The sequence below is a fragment of the Xenia sp. Carnegie-2017 genome, unplaced genomic scaffold (genome assembly GCF_021976095.1).
Source record: "Xenia sp. Carnegie-2017 unplaced genomic scaffold, XeniaSp_v1 HiC_scaffold_14, whole genome shotgun sequence".
Classification (NCBI taxonomy): Eukaryota; Metazoa; Cnidaria; class Anthozoa; order Malacalcyonacea; family Xeniidae; genus Xenia; species Xenia sp. Carnegie-2017.
Genome location: NW_025813447.1, coordinates 1091808 through 1106333, shown reverse-complemented (window position 1 = coordinate 1106333; position 14526 = coordinate 1091808). Strand labels below are relative to the sequence as shown.

Sequence of the window (14526 nt, the reverse complement as noted above, 5' to 3'; positions counted from 1 at the left end):
AGAGAAGCGATGAAGAGATGGGTATCTTGGCATAGAAACAATATCACAAATTGAAATTGTACGAAAATCAATGTAAAAGAGAGTATTTTTCACAATAAACTAGGGACATGAAAAGGTCGCAAATTCTTGAGACGCCGTACAAACTAAAAGATGTGTGTCCAACACATAAAATGAAATCACCCAAAGACTTATTGAGAAGAATACAAAAAAGGATAGAACTGACTGAGAAAAAAGCTGTAGAGTCTTCAGACGAGAACGCTAAAGTCACGAACAAGCATGGTTTGAATTTGGTCAGGAAAGAAAGCATACAATCAGTGACGAATAGGGAAGCAGATAATAGGCAATGGATTTCCAAGTTTCGATATAGATATAAATGCGAACACGTAAGAAATGAAAGTTATGACAAGACTTCAGACTCATGGTTGACATCATCGTACTTCATGGGTCAGATTGCTCAAAGGATAAAATATGATAACATAACAAACACAAAATATTATAACAAAATATAATATTTCCTATCAAATTGTTAAACATTATGATGTAAGACAGTTTTAGAATGCTGATTATATTTTATGATTCGCTGAAAATCATGCAGGTGTTAGTGTTTTAATTTAAAAGACACTGTATAGCAATTTTTCACAACAGGTGCTTTGCAGGTCTTTCTGCTGAAGACTTGCGGCAGTTTTTTGAAAACATTCTTCACTGATCCGTAAATTATAATGAGATAACTGATATTTTGGAAAGGAAAAAGTTAGATTAATGACGATGGGTTGCATTAAAAAATGATAACATATATATTTGCAAAATTTCATAACGACAAATCATACTATTACATAATGGAGTGACTAGGGCCACGGAGACAAGTACAACGTTAGAACTTACGACGCCTAGTATTTCTTACAAAAGAGTTTCAAAAAAAAATGTATTAGGCGAATAAGGATGAAATCGGAAGTAGTTCAATTTTTTACAAATATTTTAGGAGAGATTTCGAAAAATATTTCAAACAGCAGAGTAACATCACCTAATTTGTAAACAAATTTTGTAATTGTGAAATACCACGATCCTCATTGCTTCCTTTAAGTTTCAAGCCAATCCGAATCCTTCCGGGCATTCGTGGATTGTCTTCAGCAGAACAGCACGCAGTTTGTCGTATGTTTCGTAAGGTGGTAAATCCAATTGATTGAAGCTAAACGATAATAAAAAGAAAATCAAAGTACGACTTCAGCTAAACGTAGAGTGAACTTTGAAGGAATCTCACATAAAGTCGATAAATTCATGTGAAATATGAAACCTTCACGCAACGAAGAGAGAAAGGATACTTCACGTTAAACACAATACAAATTTAAATGTATGTAACGAGTATGCAGTAATGGGGAAAAACGGACAATCAATCTCAAGCGTGTTTGTCGAAACGTACCATGTATGAGCAGCAGGAAGCCTGTCTGTAGAGCGATCATCTCGGTGAATCTGAAACTTCTGAAGGCCATTCATTCCTTCAAGCGCAGCAAAACCTTGTAGAGGAACTTTAGATGTTCCTGTCACAAACTGAAGGAATTTCGCCCTTTCTGCTTGATCGAATGATCGTAAAGCACGCCAAAGCCATTGAATCTAAAAAAATATACGTCGCAAAGCTAAGTGTAAGATGAGCACTGGTTCATAGAACTTTTTTACTGACTTTGAGACACAAGATATGCATCAAATAACAGAGACATAAATAAGTTACAGGAAGACAGGAGAGCTTCTTCATGAAGAAAAAACAATAGACGATAGAAAAAGAGAAGGTGATTGAGGGCAGGCAAATATTCAAGTGAAGGTCATAGATACTTTTGTTAGGAAGTGATGGAGTTGTTGAAATGTGGAGAAATTTTCTAGCTAGGATAAGCTTCAAAGAAATATTGACTTACTTGTAGTGAATTCTCGTTATATTTATGATATTCAGTGTTCGCCTTCAGATCATCGAGATCTATCGTAGGTAGCCCTGATATAAGTAACTCCAGTTCTTGCTCATCAAATATTGAGATCAATCTTTTGGGAATGATTTCGTAAAATCCTTCCAGGAAGCTCTCGATCTGTTTGCGTATGGAGCCGGTCATTCTTTCTTGACAGATAAGTTTAACATACTCCTTCTTGTTGTCCTCGTTAACAGGAATATTACGACCATTTGCTTTAAGATCACGTACTTCGGACACACCAAATTCCTCGATCTGCAGAAAAAAAAATGTAGAAAAATGAATATGGATTTATTGTATTGAAAACGAGGCAACTTGATTGGACCAGAGCCATGATGTATAAAAGTACAAAACCACAGAATGACGTCACACGAGTTAACTGTATTGAGGGTACATTTTTAAAGAAAAAGATTACATTTTGTTATTGTCTGTTCAGTTTTAGATCACAGTAAGAGGTCATAGCGGCGAGAACAAACAGTGACAAAATGTAAAAATATATAGCATATGGCTTCTAGGAAGGAAAGCGGAACAGTAATGGAGCGATGTTTATGATTGAGCGAAATGGGTGAAAATAAATGTGTATTTACGTCAGTGCTGAACGTCAATTCAACTCCAATCTCATCAATGTCGTGCTCAAGGAGATACACCAAGCCTTGATAAAAACTGTAATCTTCAGCTTCCATATCGGAGACCTTGACAGGAATGCCCAAGATGTGTTTGTAGAAAGAGCGAGTGAAATATGCATCGAGCAATTTGTTATCATAAATTGCCTTTGCTACAACACGACCTACGAAACAAAGAATATTCATATTAAAATCAAACACTTTTGGCAAAGTAACGAAACCGGACGCTACTTTAAAACCAAAAAGAAAATTTCTATGAAGCTAGTGTACAAGATATAGACACGACACCAAAATAAATAAACCATTTACTGAATTCTTAGCAAAATCATCACAAAGCAAGTTTTTTTAAGGGGAAGAAACACTGCACACTGAAATGTAAAACGTCGTCAATTAGGAGCAAAAGTCAGTGGAAAAACAATCAAGATACACTTACCAACAAACTTGAAATAACTTAAATGGTTTGAGTTACAATGCGAACTGGGATTCGGTAGGTACGTAACACGATCACCAGGAGAGATTCGAAACAATGCGTAGTTAGGATTAAACATCTCACGTGACATAATCATGTACCATTCTCGAAGTAAACCACCAGCATCTTGTCCTTCTTCCCCTTCAAATACAACGTACAATCTCGACTTCAGTTCTTCGGGAGATCTTCGGTGCAGTTCGCGATAAGAGTCTTCAAACACGTGCTCTCGTCGAACATGGATTGACAAATCATCGCGTCGCATTGAGGCGCCTTCGTTTAACCGTTCAAGTTCGTGTCGGAAGTAACGGCGTTTCACGTCAAAATCAAGAAATCTCGTGTGATTAACAAGCACGGCAAAAGGACCATCAGCCAAATGGGTTGTCGACTGTCGTAATATATGATTGAGAACTGTCTGGTGCATTTCTGAAATTAATTTTAACATATATAAAGATTATTGAAATCTTTATTGAGTAGGAGAAAAATGCTTTTCTTGGTTCTTGGGTTCTTCAAAAGTTATTATCAACATCGTCCAAAGTCTTTACCTGCAAATCGCAAGAACATCTGTTGATCCTCGGGCAGATCCGCAGGGATGGACGACTGTACTACGGGATTTAGTGAACCACCCGGAGAATTGGGTCCAGGTGATGCTGGCATATCGTCAATACTTCGTATAGGTGCCAACCGTGCCACTTCGTTTGGTAGGCCACGTGATTGCTGCGTGTTATTTGATTGTTTGCCTTCCTTCTCGGTACCGTGGACAAGGAAAAAAGCCTCGACTGCCGGTTGAAGCACCAAAACGGCATTGCGATCTGAGGTTCGAGCCAATTCAGTCAAGCAGTCACTCAATGTTTGCCATAGTTCCCCAAGAGACAGTTGACCACTTAACCGTGGTATTAACTCGTCGACACTGCACTCTAACATAACAAAATTGAGATGTGAGCATTTTGTTAAAAAAAAACACTCGCGAGAAATTGACTTTACAAACTAAGATTCCAACACAGAGTTGAAAAAAAACTACCCCAGTCTAGATACATAAAAACGCAGAAAATAGCTTGAGAATAGACGTGGAAATACCTTTAGATGATCCTGCATGATCTTTTTCACTTTCACGAGTCTCGTTGTTTGCTGAAACATTTGACTTGCTCGATTCTTTATCGTCTACATGGAAAAAATTAAGAAAATTCAACACAATGCAATGAATAGTTTGTCCGCTTATTCTAATCACGTATCCAATCTTCAGCCATGTCAGACCGCTTCAATTTTAACAAGAACAAAACATATACAACATAGTAACAAGACCTTTAACTTTTTTCTTTTTCTCTTCTTCTTTCTTGGCGGCAATGGCTGCTTTTCTAGCTGCAACGCGCAACTGCAAAACAACACGAAGAGCTCGAAGGAAGAGATTTTGACTGCACGTCTTATCCGTGAACAAAGCCATGGAGGGCAGATGAAGATCGTATGTAAGTGACCGGATGTGACGTTGTTGCCCTTGACCTTGATTACGTCGTCGATTTCCTCTCAAACCAGACACCATGCCACCTCGTTTCATTGGTGTACATTCGAACAGCGGCAGGAAAGTAGGCGTTGTTTGATCTATTCATTCGTTGAAAAGCCAACATCTGTTCCAGTGGTTCTTTATTCGTTCTTTCATTTGGTACAACTGTATCGTGCGTCGCGTTATATTCGCGCAATTCATCCAATAACGTAGAAATATTGCCTTGTAACAAATTACCAAGTTCAGTAACACCATACAATAACAAGGAGAGAACAGTGACACGTGTTATGTCGTCCAACCTAGATACCTGAAAACGTGATGTAAGCACAGGTTTAATGTCGACCTGAACAACAGTCCCACTGAAACTACATCAGTGTATCTTGACTTGAAGAAATGAGTTATGCTGCAAAGACGTGCATTTAAAAATAGAGAGTAATTTACAAGTGTGAGGAGAAGTGGGATGAACTGCGCACAAAATTCCAAGCCTTGACTATGGAGAATGCAGAAGGGAATGTTCGAATTTCATTGGAAAGTATCTATGTAGTAAGTAATTAAATAACAACAATTGTGGCCGTATCATTCAATTCCCAACGAATGACATTCAGACATCCACAAGTCCAACAATAGATACCCCACTAAGGACCCACAACATACACCAAGAAATCTGACACAAGATACCCCACTAAGGACCCACAACATACACCAAGAAATCTGACACAAGATACCCCACTAAGGACCAATAACATACACCAACAAATCTGACACAAGATACCCCACTAAGGACCAACAACATACACCAAGAAATCTGACACAAGATACCCCACTAAGGACCCACAACATACACCAACAAATCTGACCCAAGATACCCAGTAAGGACCCACCTCATACACCAACAAATCTGACCCAAGATACCCACTAACGACACAACATAGACACACAAGTCTGACACAAGATACCCAATAAAGATAAACCATACATCACACCACGATAAAACCTAGTATGACACATGGCACCCACTAAGGATCCACCACATACACCAACAAGTCTGACTCAAGATACCCACTAAGCACACCCCATACACCCAAAAAAGTCTGACATAAGATATTCAATAAGGACCCACCATGCACCGATGCACACCTACTCCAATCTAGAACATTGACGTTTCCGAAAAAAATTTCTATATCCTTAATTTTCCATGTTAGGTAAAGCTGTTTAACAACTCAATCTCACCTGAAGAAGAACAGTTGTAACGTCGTCCAATCCTTCATCGGAACACGAACCAGTGGTGAGCACATCAACAGCTAACCTCAACTGTGTTGTAGTTATGGCAGCCGACTCCGTGTTATTAGACGCTGATGACGTCAATGAGTGGACTTCGACATCCATAGGTTCACTCCCAATCTCCTCTGCTACCAAAAGACTTGAAGAACCACTGCAGTCACCTATACCAGAATCAATAGGAGGAGGAGGATATGTCTCGAGAATTGTGGTAGCTCCAGACTCCGGAAGTCGAACTAAAATATTTCTACCCGCTGATTGGTTAGTTTGCGAGGAAACGCCAACAGCGTTGCTTCGCAACGACCTCGCATGGTCAGATCCATCAGGTAACGAAGCAGATACAATAGAAAGCAGCCGCAACAATACATCCATTAAATTAACGTTCTTTCGTATGACAGGGTGAGAAAGTAAGTTCATAAGATAAGCAAGAGGTGACGCATTGGAATCACCTTTCGCAATATTTCCTCCAGATGAAATGGTTCTTGTCAACATTTTACCCTTTTTCCCGCCATAATTACCGTCGAGTCGTAATAAGGCATTCCAAAATTCGGATTCATTATATCCACTCGTTGTAGGACGCTCATCTTTCGTATCAGCTTCGGAACAACTCGTGACTTGCCGTGGAGCAAAACTGGCGGGAAAGTGTTTTGCCAATGCAGTCAAAGCATCGAGAACATGTTTACAAACAAATAAGGAAGCTTGTTCGTTTATGCTAACACTACATGCAGATTTTCCCGTTTTTTGAACGTTAAAAACACGCGCTCTGCATCCCAAAGCGGCGTCAACGCTCATATTCAGCCACGAAGATGTGTTCGGAATCGTATCGGATGCCACTCGTGATGACTTGCCTAGTTGATCATCAAGCGCTTTAGAATGAGTATCGGGTTTTTTCCCAGTACCTTTGCCCCGAGCAATGGATGCTGTAACTGGGGCACAACTCCCATCGGGATTTTGTCCACTAGTCCTTCGTAACACGGAAATAAGTGATTGTATAACCCAAAGTCTAGTATCTTCGTGATAACAAATGTTTCTCAACACTTTCAATAAGCGATTGCTATTGATGCGAGGTTCTTCAATAAAAAGTAAGATCAACAAACATACTAGAGCATCGCTATCAAGAACCTGTCGTCCAGTTATGGCGTTTTTCTTCTCCTTGTTCTGATTAGCCGTGTTTGAAAAACCGGGACAGCGTCCCCATGCACTAGACGGAGGAATGAAACGGGAAAACTGGAAACTACCGCCACGACCGACACGACCAACACGACGTGGAATACGCGAGCGACGAAATAAAGCTGATATTGCAGAAGCAGCCTCGTTGTCCGAGCCGAAAGCAAACCTTTCCTGCATAAGGCGGGCTTGACGTGATTCAAACTCCCTACGCAATGACTGCGCCTGCGTGGAAAGATCTTCGGGCAAAACACCAAGTTGTGAGTCATCCATGTCTGCGAGGATCTGTTGACGTAATGCTTGAGGGAGATTACGTAAGAAGGTACCTGGATCAAGAGGTTCTTCCGGTGGCGTACTGCGCACGCGCTGTCGTTCTCGCTCTAAACGCTGTTGTTGAAGAACCTGCGACAAAGAATGCACAGACAATAATTAAATAATGAACTCGAGGATCAGGATTTAAGTAAACTTTGGTGACGATCAATAATCCAAAATAAGAAATATTCTTTTCTGCTTACCTCATCTTGTACTTCAGGTGGAAGAGCAGCAAGAAACTCTGGGCTGACATTAAAAGTAGAGCTATTCTCTCCTCCATCAGAGGTAGAGGGTCCACTTGATGACGCAGTGGTGCTCGTATTGCGTCGTAAAGCGAGCTGTTCAGCTAACACCTCACGGCGTATGGCCTCAGGAAGAGCTTCAAGAAATGAAGGATCCACACCTTCAGGTATTTGTACTCCATCAATCATAGAAGGAGGATTAGTTGAAGTGCTTGCATTATTACTACCGTCGCTGTTGTTATGTTCTTGTGTCCTTGTATTGAAGAGAGTAAGATTTTCTGTCAATTCATGACCCGGTCAGTAGGTTGACTTTCTGATGTCGACATATTGTCGTTTGGAAATGCTAAAAGAAAAAGAAAAGATTTTTGCATGCGTTTCATGAACTATCTTTTTACTCTTACTTTTTACTCTATAAAGAACAAGTTTTTTTTACTTGTTTTTCATTACAGTTTTAAAATACTTTATGAGAGATCTTGGCTTTTTAAAATATACAGTCAGACACAATTATTTACCTGTTCGTGACGCGTCATCACCAGTCGTATCCATGAGCTGATCCTCATTCGGAGATCTTGGTGTTGGGGCTAGATTCGGATCAGAAAGATCGGGTGTTTCCGTCAAGGGACGTTCAGGGGCACCAGGACATTCTTGAACGGGAGTTTCGATCTGAGGAGTAACAAATATCGTCGCAGTAGATGAAATGTTAGATGTGACTTCAGGAGGATTAATGAAGAGGTTTGCATCAAGTGTCACATTATCTTCTGCCCGTGCTTCCATTTGCACTTCAGGATGTGCTCGTGCTTCCATTTGCACTTCAGGATCTGCTCGTGCTTCCATTAGCACTTCAGGATCTGCTCGTGCTTCCATTAGCACTTCAGGATTTGCTCCTGCTTCCATTTGAACTTCAGGATTCGCACCTGCTTCCATTTGAACTTCGGGATTCGCAGGAGTATTAATGTTGGTGACACTTTGGGAAGGCTCAAACGACGGCACACTGCTCGATGCGGATGAAGCATTATTACTAACTTCAATGCTCATTTCCGATGACTGCTCAAGAGGTGGAGTGATAATCACGCGTTCAATATTCGTTTCTGACTCAGAGTTATCGACATCAGTTGTCACAGTCAATGGAATGGCCTGGGTATCACTGGAGACAGCATTTTCAAGGTTTGATTCTGTCGATACGCTCTCTAAATTAATGCAAAATATATTTCAGTACGAGGAGATCTTCTGACAAACAAGTAAAATTAAGCATAAAAAAGCTTCACAATTCGCCATATAATTCAATAAAATAGAGCAACACAAACGTACATAGAAAAAATAAAAACATTCATCAGTGACAACACATTCATAAAGATACATATCGAAATAATTATTGACACAGAATAATCGAAATAAGCGAGTGGCACTCAGCACTAATATTATAATCCTTATTTATTCCTTATTAATCCTTATTTAATCCTTATTAAGATACACAAACCTGAAGCTTCTGTATATACATGACCTTCCTCTTCGCGGCCTGATACAGATGTACCAGGTTCAGATGATGTTGCTCGACCTGCATTGGTTCACTACTACTTGAAGTAGATGGGGCTGACGTGTCTGAAGGCTCAGGCACTGCCTCCTTCGGTGCATTTTCATCTTAAGAATGCAAAGAATGAGAAGAGATTTACAGTTTGAAATAAAGATGAAGACCAAACGTCAAAGATTACTAAATGAGAAAAGATTTACAGTTTGAAATAAAAATGAAGACCAAACCTCAAAGTTAACTAAATGAGAAGAGATTTACAGTTTGAAATAAAGATGAAGACCAAACGTCAAAGTTAACTAAATGAGAAGAGATTTACAGTTATAAATAAAGATGAAGACCAAACGTCAAAGTTAACTAAATGAGAAGAGATTTACAGTTTGAAATAAAGATGAAGACCAAACGTCAAAGTTAACTAAACGAGAAGAGATTTACAGTTTGAAATAAAAGATGAAGACCAAACGTCAAAGTTAACTAAACGAGAAGAGATATACAGTTTGAAATAAAGATGAAGACCAAACGTCAAAGTTAACTAAACGAGAAGAGATTTACAGTTGGAAATAAAGATGAAGACCAAACGTCAAAGTTAACTAAATGAGAAGAGATTTACAGTTGGAAATAAAGATGAAGACCAAACTAAACGCTAACCTTTCGATTTTTCTTTTTTCGCTTCTTCTTCCGCTTGTTTCTTCGTCTCTTCCTCTTTTTTCTTCTTTCTTTCAGCTTCACGAACGGTGTTTATTTGAGCGTCTAAATCTCGCTCGAGTGTTGGCAAAACTTTCTTTTTCACACCGGCAACACAGTGAAACACACTCCCACCATCCAGTATCTGACTTTCCTGTAGCCAAAGGTTTAAGGGGGACGAAACATCCGATAAAGTATTCGTCGTTGTTAGACCTAAACAAAAATGATAAATAAAACTTATTTCAAAAAAGTCTGACAGAATCAAATAAAAATTTGTCACATTCATTGTCAAATTCACCTCATATATCACAATAAAAATTTTAATAACCTGCGAGTATAGTAAATGTTTATAACTGAGAACTCAAAATATCCTTCCATATCCATACTAATACTTCTATCATGGACAATGTTTGTAGCCGAGAAATCAAAATATCCTCCCATATCCATACTAATACTTCTATCATGGACAATGTTTGTAGGCGAGAAATCAAAATATCCTCCCACATCCATACTAATACTTCTATCATGGACAATGTTTGTAGCCGAGAAATCAAAATATCCTCCCATATCCATACTAATACTTCTATCATGGACAATGTTTGTAGCGAGAAATCAAAATATCCTCCCATATCCATACTAATACTTCTATCATGGACAACGTTTGTAGCCGAGAAATCAAAATATCCTCCCATATCCATACTAATACTTCTATCATGGACAATGTTTGTAGCCGAGAAATCAAAATATCCTCCCATATCCATATCCATACTTCTATCACCCCCTCAATGATCACTTCAAATCCTTACTTTATCCAAAGAAGGAGTTACCACAGAGAAAACAAAATCTAACGATAGTAATTCCTACGTACCATCAGCCAAATCAAAGATGCTAGCGAGATCTTCATCATCCAAGTTCCTATGTCCTGCTCTTGTTATCAAACGAATATCATCATCAAGAAGATGGCGATTAAAACGCGAAATATCTGAAGATTAGACGAATAAACACCCACTTTACTCTCAATACAAATGAACACTTGATAGAGAGAATATTATAATGAAACACAGAACAAGAGAAACTTCGTGAATAATCACTATTTTTAAATTTTTCTTCTAAACCTTTCGACAATTGATGTATGTCATTATAAGTCGTATACTGAAACATTTAGAACTACACCTACCTTGCGGGTGCGCATAATGAACATGGACACGAGTCATGTGACTATGTCGACTGCGATCACCACGAACTACGTGAACACGTGGTAAACGCGAGCTTCCCGCCTGACTGCTGCTAGGTCGCTCTCTTGATTGTTGCCGCCTCAATAAAGGATGTTCCATAGTGACGTCAGATGACGAAGGTATGCTATTGGACGAAATGCCAGAACGAAGTCCCGCAAAAAGACCACTACGAAAACCAGGCGCCGAAAAAATGCCGGGACGTGTGTGTTCTCGTACAAAACGACTTATTGACCCTATAAAAACAATAAAGGCAATAAGTTAATCTCAAGAAAGAATAATAGCAGAGAAAATTGTTCTTGTAACTGCGCGGTCAACTCGTCATAGTCTTGCCAAGTGGCTTAGAAGTCAACTATAACACTACAAGGGCAGTGTACTGCAAAATTTCACACGACTTTTGCCTTTTTGACTTAAGCCAACCTTAAACAAGTTTTATATATTTTGAAGTAGTTCAATATCTTTCACAATAGAACACTTTCATTGACTGTTTCTCGTGTATCACGAGCAAACCATCCATGGGCTTCATGGCAAACAAGGATTATCTGCTTTCCTTGTATCGTGTTCAAATAAATAATCGAGTCCAAGACTTTAAATTTTCACAATGATAACATTTAAAAAAGCCAAGCCATTCGTATCGTCTATAATGAACCCTTTTTTCAACCCTTATGTTTTGAAATTATATATTTTGTTTTGGATAGAAAACTGACATAAATTTATTAAACTATTAGCTTATCAACTGCACACTTGCAATGTATATAATTGCAGAGAAAAGCGTCATAACTATCGTGAAATTAAATCTAGCAATTTGTGGCGGCCAATTCACTTTCATTTTCATTTTCATTTGAGAGTAGAATTTTCAAGTTTACTAGTTTAAACACTTTGTCGAGGCAACTCAATGATTTTGTCAAACATGTCTGAAGGAAACAAGACAATAACAAAGCTAGATTACATAAAATATACATCATAAAATGCTCAATACGCAGACGATTAAAACCTGAAAGCATACCTATGCACCCGACCCCAAAAAAGTTAATCCAGTCTCACATCCAAAAAGCAAACACGCCATCAATAAAACATAACGAATGCATACCTTGTCTAGGCTCGTCTAATGGAAGAAAGAGAAAATCGTTGACAATTCCTGAAGCACCATGAACACTTGGTATTTGTTCTGCAAACTCTGATGTTTCATTTCCCTCAATTTCACTGTTTTCTTCATCATCGTCGTCCTCTTCGTCTAAAATCATAAAGTAATAACAATAAATCGTTTGCGCTGATTAGTCTGTAGATCAATTTGCATTGGCTTGTGTAAACTAATCTGAGCTCAATCATGCGCTGATTAGTCTGTAGATCAATTTGCATTGGCTTGTGTAAACCAATCTGAGCTCAATCATGCGCTGATTAGTCTGTAGATGAGTTTGCATTGGCTTGTGTAAACCAATCTGAGCTCAACCAATAACACGAGTGAAAGAGAATTTGGAAATATAGATTAGATTAGAGAAATATCAAAATCTTTATTTTAAATCTATCTGTTTCGCATTACTGTAGTTGTATAAAAGAAATAAATGATGTTTCGCGTGTTTGCACTGGCTTATGCAAACCTTGGATACGTTTGTGAGAGCCCGCGAGCAGGTGTAAGTCCTCGGTATCGGGCTTGCACCATGACTTGCACTGATCTTCTCTCGAGGTTTCCCTAAGGTCTACTCCGTTTGCATAAGGCAGTGCAAAGATAGAGAGGACGTTCATTTATTTCAAAGAAACATGAATTCATTACCTTCGTCATCTTCGTCTTCATCATCATCATCATCCTGATGTTCATCTTCCTCTTCATCTTCTAACATGATGACTCCATTATAACCAACAACAGCATTATCACCTCCTTCGTCGTTATTTCCCACCTCGTCTTCTTCCTCCACTTCGATTTCTTCATCTTCACCTAAAAACATCAAAGGAAAATAATTCACTTTCACTTCTCAACAACTTCAAATTCTTGGGCATACCATCGGATCTGTGATCCCCTTCGTCATCGTCATCATCTTCGTCATCATCGTCATCGTCATCATCTTCGTCATCTTCATCGTCATTATCCTCACCTATCCTACTGTTATCATCATTACCTTCTTGATTGTCGTTGCCGGCCTCACGATGTATCTCTATGACAAGCGCATCTATGAATAGAGAAACAGTTATACCATACTTCAGTGTTATGGCGGTTATCTGAAACTTCCTGATAGACGTAGTTCCAGTGATTTATGGCTGTTCTGTATTTATGATGAAATAAGTTCAGTACTCAAATTCACGAGCTACATTATAATGTACATGCACACAGTCTGAATGAATAATGACTGTTCAGTACTCATATTCACGAGCTACATTATAATGTACATGTATACAGTCTGAATGAATAATGACTGTTCTGTGTTCATATTCACGAGCTACATTATAATGTACATGCACACAGTCTGAATGAATGATGACTGTTCTGTGTTCATATTCACGAGCTACATTATAATGTACATGCACACAGTCTGAATGAATGATGACTGTTCAGTACTCATATTCACGAGCTACATTATAATGTACATGCACACAGTCTGAATGAATAATGACTGTTCTGTACTCATATTCACGTTAATGTGTCTGAATGAATAATGACTGTTCTGTACTCATATTCACGAGCTACATTATAATGTACATGTACACAGTCTGAACGAATAATGACTGTTCTGTACTCATATTCACGAGCTACATTATAATGTACAAACGAATAATGACTGTTCACTCATATTCACGAGCTACATTATAATGTACATGTACAGTCTGAATGAATAATGACTGTTTTGTGTTCATATTCACGAGCTACATTATAATGTACATGTATACAGTCTGAATGAATAATGACTGTTCTGTACTCATATTCACGAGCTACATTATAATGTACATGTACACAGTCTGAATGAATAAAATATTCACGAGCTACATTATAATGTACATGTATACAGTCTGAATGAATAATGACTGTTCTGTGTTCATATTCACGAGCTACATTATAATGTACATGTACACAGTCTGAATGAATAATGACTGTTCTGTACTCATATTCAAGAGAAATAATGTAAAATTACCCAAAGCTTGGGATGAAAAATCATCATCGCTCTCTGGAATAAGATCTTCTGTCTGTTGTGATGCTACAGTTGTGTCATTCTGTGGATCTGTCTCTCCTGAAAATATACACATACATATATATATATACATCATTGCACACCAATGTACATCATTGTACACGATGACCATTGGGGTAGCTCAACAGGCAACATACAAAATCCATAGTACAAGAGTTAAAGTGAAATTTACTAAAACATTGAATGTCGACTTTTGAACACTATGTTTAATCTTGAGAAATACGATTACCAAGTGGATATTGAGTGCCATCTTTTGTCTATGAAAGCCGAAAGTTTCCATTTACCTTCAGAGCCAATTGCATAAACTTGATCAGCATTTGAAACGACAGCATGACCTTGCACGTGAAGACCACGGGAGTCTATTGACACAC

The 14526-nt window shown here is 38.5% G+C and overlaps 1 protein-coding gene across 1 annotated transcript in view; it reads right to left on the bottom strand.

Annotated features, from left to right (window-relative positions):
* Nucleotides 1–770: 770 nt before the first annotated feature.
* The window catches only part of LOC124434143 (E3 ubiquitin-protein ligase HUWE1-like), a 31874-nt gene continuing 18118 nt past the window's right edge, over nucleotides 771–14526 (bottom strand). Inside the window, 21 exon segments of the mRNA XM_046984023.1 lie at nucleotides 771–1186; nucleotides 1418–1608; nucleotides 1905–2204; nucleotides 2537–2736; nucleotides 3006–3464; nucleotides 3584–3955; nucleotides 4116–4199; nucleotides 4341–4542; nucleotides 4544–4843; nucleotides 5767–7383; nucleotides 7497–7813; nucleotides 8048–8720; nucleotides 9013–9173; nucleotides 9709–9957; nucleotides 10613–10726; nucleotides 10922–11212; nucleotides 12067–12210; nucleotides 12748–12909; nucleotides 12974–13141; nucleotides 14099–14194; nucleotides 14440–14514. Of these exon segments, the coding sequence (XP_046839979.1) occupies nucleotides 1084–1186; nucleotides 1418–1608; nucleotides 1905–2204; nucleotides 2537–2736; nucleotides 3006–3464; nucleotides 3584–3955; nucleotides 4116–4199; nucleotides 4341–4542; nucleotides 4544–4843; nucleotides 5767–7383; nucleotides 7497–7813; nucleotides 8048–8720; nucleotides 9013–9173; nucleotides 9709–9957; nucleotides 10613–10726; nucleotides 10922–11212; nucleotides 12067–12210; nucleotides 12748–12909; nucleotides 12974–13141; nucleotides 14099–14194; nucleotides 14440–14514 (6278 nt within the window). The 3' untranslated portion in view covers nucleotides 771–1083.